The sequence below is a fragment of the Nicotiana sylvestris genome, chromosome 3, assembly GCF_000393655.2.
Source record: "Nicotiana sylvestris chromosome 3, ASM39365v2, whole genome shotgun sequence".
NCBI classification, from domain to species: domain Eukaryota; kingdom Viridiplantae; phylum Streptophyta; class Magnoliopsida; order Solanales; family Solanaceae; genus Nicotiana; species Nicotiana sylvestris.
In genome coordinates, this window is record NC_091059.1 from 168,453,948 (window position 1) to 168,465,619 (window position 11,672).

The 11,672-nt window shown below is 39.0% G+C and overlaps 1 protein-coding gene across 1 annotated transcript; it reads right to left on the reverse strand.

The window, feature by feature from the left end:
* Nucleotides 1–5,459: 5,459 nt before the first annotated feature.
* On the reverse strand, nt 5,460–7,803 carry LOC104230640 (putative pentatricopeptide repeat-containing protein At5g59200, chloroplastic). Its single transcript, XM_009783505.2, has one exon. The coding sequence runs from the start codon at nt 7,694–7,696 to the stop codon at nt 5,813–5,815; it is 1,884 nt and encodes a 627-aa protein (XP_009781807.1). The 5' UTR covers nt 7,697–7,803; the 3' UTR covers nt 5,460–5,812.
* Between the last annotated feature and the right edge of the window lie 3,869 nt (nt 7,804–11,672).

Genomic DNA, 11,672 nt, shown 5'->3' on the forward strand with positions numbered 1-11,672 from the left:
ACAAGTCAAACTTGACTTCGCCCAAGTTGGCAAGTCTGAATTAGACCTCGCTCGAATATACAAGTCAAAACTAACTTCACCCAAGTTGGCAAGTCTGAATTCAACCTCGCTCGAATATACAAGTCATTACTAACTTTGCCCAGGTTGGCAAGTCTGAATTCGACCTCGCTCGAATATATAAGTCAAAACTGATTTTGCCCAAATTGGCAAACCAGAAGTCAACCTCGCTCGAATTTGTAGATCAAAAGTGACTTTATTCGAACTCACAAAGTGAGATCCGATCTCACTCGGACCAAGCAAACTAAATTAGACCTCATTCGAACTCCCAATTACAAATCAGGGACTCATTACGGGGAAATCCGAAGATCTTGTTCAAGAAAAAAAAGGATAAAGAAAGTCAAAAGATATGTAACCAAAGGCAAAACGACTATTTTATTCAAAAGTTGTGCATGCGCAACAATTGCGCCTTACAAAAGGCCACAAGCGGGACCCCAAGAAAAAGATGAAAACAAACAACAAAAGAACAAAAAAAACGAAGTACAAATGCTGCAAAAAATTTCACTCGGCATCATCTCCACCGCCGTTTTCCCCAGCATCGTTGTCATTATAAGGAATCCCGTCTTCAATCTCAACACCCTCACCGACCTCCGGTGTCGCAGGGTCGTAACCGCAGGCGAGACGAGCCTCGTGTGCCTTCGCACAAGCATCTTCAAAAGCGACCTTGGGAATGCTCCCTGCCTCCCACAAACCCTTGTATATATCTCGTTGGGCCTCAGCATGGACCCATAGCTCATACAAACGGCAGGGGACAGTAGCAGAGGCAGATTCTTGAGGGGGAGACTGAGCCAACAGCTGCGCCTTCTCGTCCTCAAGAGCACAACTCGCTCTCCCAGGCTCGAAGCATCCTGATCAATTTCACCAATCTACTCCTCGAGCCGCGCCTCCCTCAGTGTGGCTGTCGCCCTCTCAAATTCCTGCTCAGACCTTAGGACGCGGATAGTGTCTTCTAGCACCACCAACCTTGCCAATGCTGACACTCAAGCCCCCTCGGCTTTCTCCAACTCGGTCACCTTCTTTTCTAGCTCGGCCACCTTCTCCGTCCATTCTGCACTTAAATTAGCGACTCTAGTGGCATTTTGCTCAAGCTCAGCTCGTAAAGACAACACCTTCGTCTGAAGATCCTCGAACTATGATGCAACCCCTTTTCCCACCTCGAGCTCCTCGTCTTTGGCATTAAGTAGCTTCTCGAGCTCACTGCATCTGCAGATAGACCACATCAGTTACTCATCTCTTTTCTCCAACTCGTCCCTGACGGATTGGGTACTAGAGCCTGCCCTAAGTTGCTCATGCATCTCACAACACATGTTGCGATACAACCGATATTTCTCGTCCATTTTTAGAAAAATAACAACCCTAGTAAATCCCTCCTCGAGCATTCTCATATCCTTAGGATCAATGTCAGAATCGGATTCATAGTCCTCCACCACTACGCCCTTCAATCTCTCACTAGCCGAAGATCGGGTACGGCCCGGCCAAGACGCCGATGGGATACTCGAAACAGTAGCGGCAGCCTTGGAACTCCGTCCCTCCAGCACAGTAGCCTCACGAATGCCCGCAATGGACATCGCCTTTGCGCCCAGGCTGACACCACCGCCGATTTCGGGCACTGTCAAAATGAGGTTGCCCCTCGAGGGCATTTCAGCCAAAGAAGCCCCTTCTAGCACTATCCTTCGCCTCTTTGACGGGGCCTATTTGCCACTGACGCGAGAAAGTTCGACTGTTGAACGAACTGTGGGGACCAGAGTCTCTGACCGAGGAGCAACCTCCAAATGAATGATTTCGGCCGCAGATACGGTCCGCCGAACAACCAAACTCTGTATAACCGCATCCATAGTTGCTCTTGATGTAGGCCGGGCAGAGGAAGTCGGTTGACGAAAAGTAAGGGTAGGAGCCCTCGCCCTTCTCGCTCATCTCCGACCTGTCAACAAGAAATTGGATCAAATAAAGATAAGATAAAGAAAGAGGATGAAGAAAAGAATAAAGCAAATAAGCCGAAACAAGCCGACTTACCGGTGGAAGGTTTGTGTCCAAACCTCTTATGAAAAAATGCCTATTCACGGATCACCACCGTGTGGGGTAGAATTGCATCCACCCATTCGTGAATGTCGGCAACTTGCGGAGGAGGTATCCTCTCGGCTACAAAAACAAAAACAAACCCTCAACGAGGTCATTAAAGGGAGACGATCAACAACCATCTTAAGAAAAAATGCATAAAGTAAAAAGAAAAGAAGACCTACGGGCGAAGTTCCACGTCTCAGGAAACCCCGTCGGGTTCGACACGACATGCTCTGTTCGAACGTAGAAGAAGCTCTCCCAAAAGCGGCGATTTGCCTTGTCATCCGTCTTCACCACTAAACTCTTGGCTCCTCGGTGACGCATGTGAATCATCGTACCCCTAAGAAAACGGCGGGCAAAGAGGTGAAGCATATGTTGTAGAGAAATTCCTCAGTCGGCCAGCTCCGCCTACTTGATGAGCATAAGGAAAAGCTTGTACGCGTATGGAGAGAGTTGAGCTGGACATACCTCATAGAAGCGGCAGAAATCCACCATCAATGAAGGAAGGGGAAGCGTGTACCCAATGACAAAGGGATACACATAAAAAGCACAGTAGCCTAGACGGTGTATATGCACTATGTCCTGGTCCGCCAGAACCAATTCAATGTGATCAGGGATCCCTCATTTGGTTTTGAACGCCGTGAGTGCCACAACGTCCATCGTAGAAAAAACGGGTTCCGGCTCGTCTCCGGCAGGGCTATTGAAGTTAGTCCTTGCCTTCCCTAGGCGGGGAACCATCTCATCTACCGTCGGTAAACCCTCGTCCTCCGCCATCTCCACTCCCTCTTCGATTAGGAGTACATCATTTTCCGACACCGGAGCACCAACAACTCTATCGGAGTTGGAAGAAGCACTAGCCATCTTTTCTTTTATTAAAAGAAACGAGAATGATAAGGGAAAAAGATAGTGGTCACAGCAAATCCTAACGGAAGCAGAAATATGAGAAACTGAAGGAGAAGAAGAAGAGTTGCAAAAATCTCTCGAGCGATTAAGAAGCGTAACATTCAAATGAGAGGTTCTCCCCTATTTATAGGGGTATAAATGCCTTGAGCGAAAAAACTGAACGCCGCCATCTAGAAAACGGAAATGGCACGGGAAATGATGCAACGCATAGAAAATGTGCACCATCATGACGCATGAGAAGTATTAATGACATTCTGAACTGACGTGACGGTCTGACGCAACTCTCAAAATGTCACGTCGCTACCTCGCCATGAGGTGCTCGTCTCTCGCATAAAGCGTTCAGATTTCTCCTTTTCGAATCAACAGAGTCCGCCCATCGAGCTCTCCAAGAGGCGACCCCAACAGGCGGAGGGACTAACTGTATGGGTCAAAATCTGACCATGCATGGATTAGCGCTAAAAGGAAGGGCAAGGGGCCGACTAAGTCGTGGTTGTATCCACAAGGCATGATAACGATGAGTATCTCGGCCGCTGTCAAGATCGAACTATCAGAAAGCTTGCACGGTGAAGTATATGCCGTGACACTTAAGGGGAACGACCTAAAGTACAATCAGCAGATTAGGGTATTTTGGCTAAGGACCGTTGGACAAAAGGGAATACTTACTATTATAGGAGGTAAAAGAACAAGAAAGGGGGCTTTTTCTCCTTCATCAAAAGAGAGAGAAGAACCGGAGAAGGTTTCTGAGGAAAAACAAGTGAATGTTTAGATCTTGGTTGCAAATCTTTGTAAGTGTCATTATTGAATCAATAAAGATAGATCCCGTAGCTGTTAATGACATTTCTCCTTTTCCTTCTTTATTCTTACATTACGGAACAATACGTCAAGAATGTAAGCCTATCATTTACGTTTGATATCTTTTATAATCTTAAAGAGTTTATAAGCTTGATTATATCCTATTCTCTTATTCAATGTGTTTTGATCTAGAGTAATTATCCTTAGCTAGGATTTATCCTCTGTTTTCTCATCAATTAGTTTAACAAAAATTTTAATACTTTTTGGTCAAACAGTTTTGTTTCCCGCAAAAAGGAGACAGCTATAAAAGAATTTTAAGTAGTATGAACAAATTTGAACTCTAATATATCAATACATAACATTCCATATAGTTATTTGACTAGCCAAAAGGATTTCGAGAAGCAAGGCCTTAGTTAGCAGATTAAATTGTGTTGGGCTTGGCTATTTAAAGTCGTGATTACCTGATTGGCTGATTATGATCAATTGTTCATCCCTTCCTCTGAAATTTCTATGGCTAAGAAGATAGTCCGAGATGATGTGTAATGCTTTACAACTTTGTGATTGTCAAAACTTTACAGAATGATGGAACCAAAGAACATAAATAGATATGAATATGCTCCTCTCCTAATACATTGGCAAACCACCAGAAGCAATTGATAACGCAAAATGTTAGCATGTTATCCTACAGTAAAAGGTAAAATGTTGAGAGAAAGAGAGAGAGACGGATCGCATATTCTTACACTTTTTAGCTCTCAGGAGACTGGAAGAATCTGAGCAATCAACAAACCAAGAACCTTTATAAACATTTTTGGAAATCCTTGCGCAATGCATGTGTGGCAACTATATAACTCAACACCCTCCTGCGCTTATGTAACCCAATTTTGAAGTTCACATGTTAACTTACGGATGTGGAAATAGAGATTGTGATACCATATGGAAGAATCTGAACATTCAACCAAAAAACTTTAAACAATTAGTAGAGTAACCTAAGATATTTATAAACCCCTTTGGAAACGTTACCAACTATAGATAAGTCTAACTACACCTGACAACTATATAACTCAATAGGAAGTTGTTCTCAGACCAAACTCTTTCCTATATAAAACGGAAAGCATAGTTCAATCAAGAAGCATATAAATAAAGTATTTGAACTGTTTTAGCAATGTCAAAGTTAGGTGTACATGTATTCATACAAAATGGCTTGCTTAGTATTTTTGGATGAAGTACTAATCTCAGATCTGCGTCTTCATAATAAAATGTCCAAGCCTCAACCAATTAGATGTACAGTCGCTCATTCTTCAACCACAAATTACTCGAAAAACATTAACTCCAATATCCTCTTTGCATGCTTTAATGCCCCAAAACAAGGATACTCCAATCTTGAATACTATCTCAAAATGAATTTAACCTGGCATGTACCATATTTGCAGTGGAAATGCTAAAATTTGACAAAGCTAATCAGCACATAGTTATCTTGATAAAACATGCAAAGGAATGAGACAATTTATATGCAAGTAAAGATATTCATCTAGTCATGCTAAGGCATTGTGATGATATATATGAATTTTGAACCACTTTCATTCATGATGTATTTCTTTTTCTTTGACACTAGATTATTTGCAGAATTGGATCAGTCACTCAGCCTAGACACTGAAAGAACCAGAAAATAAGCCGCCTTAAGTGAGATAGAGTAATCAAGAAACGAGTAAATGTCGGTCTATTTGTCAGTAACTGAGCACTGTACCATGACATTCTTCAAGCTAATCTCTTAGACATCTCTCTAATGCAGCACAGAGCTTCTTCTTTTTCTTTTTCTTTTGCAAGCTTTGTATTGTGCTCAGTTTATTCACTATAAGATTGTATATTTAATACAGTAACCTCCGTAATTACAGCTTCCACTCTTACTTCTGTCTTCCTGGATTAATCCTAAGATGGATTCAAAGATGGACATTATCGAAATATAGCATCATATCAAGAACGTAGAGAAAAAAATATGTTATGTTTACCAGTAGTCACCACAAGAACAAACACCATTTTCAAAATGGTGAAACCTATTCCGATCTCTTACAACAATTCTCCTCTGTGTAATCTTAGATATAAGCTTAATAACTGAATGGCAGTCATTGCAAACTCTAAGATTTTTTACAACTCTTATAGTGGTACATGGTTTGGTAGAGATCAAACCATAGCATATCGCAAGCCTTTCGCTGTGTATGCTCAAGGCCCACTTTTTCTCATGTTCTTCAATATCTTGTGAGATGACATCGGTTTCTGGAGCATAATCTTCTGATTTCAGCATATCGTCCAGCTCCTTCAGTTTATCGTATATTGCTTCCCTTTCGGGGTGTCTAATGTCTCCCAAAAGGAACTCATGGATCTCATTTTTCACTTCAATTGAACTGCAACCTGGTTCCTTTTGGACGCCTTCTTCTCTCAACTTTGCTCTCACTTGTGCTGCTTCCTTAAATTTACCCAGTGAAGCATAGACATTAGACAGAAGAATATATGTTCCAGAATCAGCAGCACCATACTGCAGTAGAATTTTTGCAACCCTTTCTCCTAGTTCAAAATTTTTATGAATTCTACAAGCACTTAACAGCGATCCCCAAATTATATTGTCTGGAGCAATATTGGCTCTTTGTATAAAATCATAAGCCTCCTGAAGACGTCCTACACGACCAAGAAGATCAACCATACACCCATAATGTTCAATTCGTCGTTCAATCCCATATTCAGTTTCCATACTTTCGAAGATGTCAAATCCAATGTCCACTAACCCACCATGACTGCATGCATTCAAAACAGCAGAAAATGTTATACTTGTCGGTTTAATTCCTTCACGTATCATTCTCTGGAATATTTTGATAGCCTCTGTACTCTTACCATTCAATGCATATCCCACAATCATAGAATTATAAGTGGTCACGTCTCTAGCTTCCAAGTCTTCAAAAAGGCTAGCTGCCTCATCAATATCTCCACACCTCGAATACATGTTCACCAAAGCTGAACCAACTATATGATTAACTTCAATGTTGTACTTCTCCACATACGAATGAACCCATTTACCAAGTTCTAGTGCTCCCAACTGCGCACAGGCCGATAGAACACAAACAATTGTGACTTCATTAGGCTTCACACCTTCCATCTGCATTTCTCTGAATAACTCCAATGCATTATTCATTTCACCATTTCTAGCTAACCCATCAATCATAGCTGTCCAGCAAACATTGTCCTTGGTGGAAACCAGCCGAAATTCATCCATCGCCTCATGCACTAATCCATGATCAAGATAACATGATATCATAACAGTGGACCCAACAACATCTCTTTGAGGCATTTCATCAAACACCCTCTTTGCATCAATAAACTCTCCGCATTTTCCATAAAGCTCCACTAGCTTTAACCTCACGAATCTGTCCGAGCACAATCCCAATTTCATGGCCTGGCAATGGATTTGTTCACCACTGTTCAAATCGAGAGCAGACCCACATGCTCTCAGGACCAAAGGAATAATATAATTATCAGGTACAATGAAATCTCTAATCATTTGAAAATAAGTTCTAATTCCATCACCATAAGCACCCGAAGAGATAAACACGTCAATAAAAGCAGTATAGAGAAAAACATTCGGGTTTGAGGTATTTCGAAAGATCTTGGAAGCGTATTCGATAGAGCAGCTTCGAGAACATACTCGAAGAAGCTCGAATAAAATAAAGGGGTCATTTTGATTGCCATTCTTGATTATATGAGCGTGAATTGGAGCTGCCTGTTTTATGCTTTTGCATTTCTGTAATTTGATGAGCAGCTGCTTTCGATCTTGGAAACTGTAAGGATTTGAGTTCAAAAATGGCGGGGACAGATGAGGTGACGCGGTGGCGCCTAGCATGAAGGCAACTTATCCGAAACGAGTAAGGCGATTCTTTTGATTGAAAACAACTGTGTTAAGCATGAGATTAACGTCTCGTTTATTCCTCCTCCATTTTTCATCGTATTTCTTATGTGACAAAGTTACTCTAAAGTTCCACTAATCTTGGATTTATGTGATATTCATTTAAGTATCAAAATTTTTTGGTGAGTCTCGAAAAGAAAAGAATCGTATATTTATATTTAGAGCCCGTTTGGACATTATAATTTTTGCACTTTTTAAAAAAAAAAAAAAAACGAAATCAGTGTTTGGCCATAAAATTTTTAATATTTACTTGAAAATAAATTTTGAAAATTTTCGAAAATTAAATATACTCCAAAAAGCTATTTTTCAAAATTTTCACTCAGATCACTCACAAAAATTCAAAAACAACACCAAAATTATATTCATGTCCAAACACAACTCTATTTTTTAAATACCATTTTCACTTGAAAAAAATTATTTTTTTTTGAAATTTTACAATTCTTATGTCCAAAGGAGCACTAAATAATACTTTAATTTTCATTTTTTTTACGCTTAATGTTATAATTTATCGCTACATAATTTTTTATGGCTTGTTTACCACAAGTTTAAAGGTTTTTCTTTCATTAAATTCGGTATTGATAATAGGTGAATTTAACTATAATTAGGCCCTAAATAACCACCTTCTTGTATAGTTTGGATGATAAAAGTGATAACAAAATGCTCTTATTAGTGTTTTTCATGCTTTGCAGGTTATATATGACCAGAGAAGGCTATGGAGTACTTTTGGGATCAAATATGGAGAAAAAGAGGCCGATCGTAAAATTCCGTCAAGTAAACCACGCGAAACAACTCAAGTCAGAACTGAAAGAGGACCGCCGCGGTTCCACCGCGACCGCGGCAGAACCGCGGTAGAAGATGGCTGCAGACAAAGTGAGAATCAGAGAGCATGTTTGGCCGCGGTTTGACCGCAACCGCGGCAGAACCGCGGCGGAGGCGGAGAACTTCAGGGACTAAAGTGCAAAACACCGGATATTTAGCCCAAAACCCTATTTTAAACACTAGACTTCGCCCACGAGAGGCGTGTATTGATTTGGAGAGTATTTTGGCAAGGAAAAACAATTGTGAGAGATCACCCAAAACATCTTTCTTCTTTTCTTTGATTTTTCTTGCAAGTTTTATGATGAATATTGTTTTAGTTTGTTTACCCATAGTTATGAGTAGCTAAATCCTTTGTCTAAGGTTTTGATGGAACCTATTGGGGGATGAACTTCTTGTTTATGTGAATACAAATTGCTAGTCTCAATCTTTATTTGTTCAACTTTGTGCATGTTGTAGTTAATTGACAGGATCCTCAATTAGCTGTGTCTATTTAGTGTGCATAACTCGGGAGAGAGTGCATATTTAGGTTATTGTTGAACAACACCACTCCCAAAGTATAAGAGGGATCTATAACTGCGGGTTTAAAGGCGAGATTAGGGATAACGAAGCCTTGAGTGCAATCTAAAGTGAACCTTGTTAATTGGAGCTAGCTAGTGTATCTCGGGAGAGTGCATTGAGTATATTACTGTGATTACTCGGGAGAGATTTACGGTAAGATGAGCGTTCATGATTGATAGAGAGGTGTTGGTCAATTTGTATGAAGCATAAACAGAAAGGATTCCATCAATAGAGGAAGTCGTTACCTTAGAGTTTTCTCATTATTGTTTATAACCTTAGCATCCTTAGTTTACAGCTGTTTATTTACTTGCAATTTTAGTTATTAAAGACACCATCAACTGTGATTCAAACGTTTGGTGAAATTGGTTCTCAAGAGTTTAATGGGTCTAAAGATAGTGATTGATAGGTTAACTCTCTGTGGATTCGACTCTGGGCAGAATACTCAGGTTATATTTGCAACGTCCGCAGGGTCCTTTTTATAAGGCATAGTAGGGCGTGATCAGGTATCCAATTAAATATCATCACATAAATTGGGGTGAAGGGAAAATTATGATTTTAGTATAAAATTTTTAGCCGATACTTAGTTGCTAATATCCATAATCAAATATTGAATAAAAATATAATTCTAAATTTTATATCGAGATTAATATCATATTCCCGATAATCAAACGATCTCGTGTAACAAACAAATTTTTTCGATTTTTTTTCTTACTTACTATATTCGATTTTATATAACTTTATTTTCTTATTAGCTCGTCTCAAGAAAGAATGATAATTTTTATTATTTATTAATAATTTTTTTTTATTTTTTTATTTGTCTTATGAATTTTTTTTTATAGCTACACAAAAACTATTTAAATTAATAAGTTTCAAAAGTCTTATAACCACACAAATATTACAACATGTTTACATCAGTTTCATAATTTTTTTTTAACTCGGTACTAAATCAAATTCCATCACGTAAATTACATGGACGAAAATAATATTTTTAAGCATGTAAAGGCGCTGAATATATAGTACTACTACTTATGTGTGTTTTCTAGATATGTAACTTCCATTTTACAAATTAAGAAATTAACACTCAATTCCAACAGACCATAGTATAGTCGGAAATTTCGTCAAGGGTGTTCAAATTTTAAACGAGTCAATAATTTTATTTTATTTATGAATGGTATACCAAATTTTTTTAATCAAACTACACAACATTTATAGCTAAATGATGAAGCTAATGTGTATAGGACTTTCTGTTCGTACTTTGTCAATTTCTAGTATAGTTTATGATACCGTTCCACAGAGATTGGAGAATCTAAGCTACATATTTATAATATTTTAACTACTATTTGAGAAAATTAAATTTATAAAGGTGTGTTTGGGATTATAAATTAAAACGAATTACTTCCAAAATGTTTATATTTAAAAAGAGTCGGGAATCGTTGAATTCACTTGATATATCATTACAATAAAACCTCAGTTTTATACGTATTTCTCTAAAAATAATTGCTTATTGCTAATACAATTATATTTTACACTAATGAATAAATAAATAATTAACACTCTGTGAGGTTATATCACGATCCAAAACCAATAATAGGTCACGATGGCACCTAACGTCGCTGTTAGGTAAGCCCATAATTAAGCAACAATTTAATTACCCCTTATTAACTCTTAAAATAAAAGTTTTACTTTTAGAAGGACATAATAAATAAGATTTCATGCAACCGCACATGCTGTTTTCTCAACAAAATGCCATTGTGTTCAGTACATCCACTATAGTGATTGAAATAATAAGTACAACAGTACATGAATGCTAAAAGTCCCCAAAATTCGGTGTCACAAGTGCTTGAGCGATCTAGGGAATATATAAAATGAATACAACTATTGTCTAAAAGGTAATAGACAAAAATAATAATCAAGGTAGAGGGAGACTCTAGTACTGTGAATCGTAGCAAGGCAAGCATCTCACCACTAAGTCTCCATAGAAGATCGGCTACGCGCCCGCGTGACCACTGGTAGTACCTGTATTAGTACCTGCACATCAGTGCAGAAGTGTAGCGTGAATACGGAAAACAATGAGTACCCTGTAAGTATCTAGTCTAACCTCGAAGAAGTAGTGACAAGGGGTCGACTTGACACTTACTAGAGGTCAAATAATGATGGAAATACATAAAATAGACATGATGAGTATTCAACAAATAGCAACGAAATAAATAAAAGTAACTACAGTAATTCCACGCATGAGTCTATATCAATTTGCTAAACATGGCATAGTCGGCCTTGAAGGCGCTAACTCATTTATTGCCAAACCAATTTCAATTCCAATTATTAAGCACGAAGTTGTCGAGGCAAACGACCCGATCCCATAGGAATAGTAATACTCAGTACTATCGAAGCGAATAACCATCCCATAAGAATAGTATTACCAACCTGCCGAGGCGAACGACCCGATCCCATAAGAGTATTGTTACCATCATGCCGAGGCGAACGACCTGATCCCATAAGAGTAATTTAAGTCACCGCCGAGGCGAACGACCCGATC

Coding starts and splice junctions, on each gene's coding strand:
- LOC104230640 (XM_009783505.2), bottom strand. CDS start 7,696: ATGCTAGGCGCCACCGCGTCACCTCATCTGTCCCCGCCATTTTTGAAC.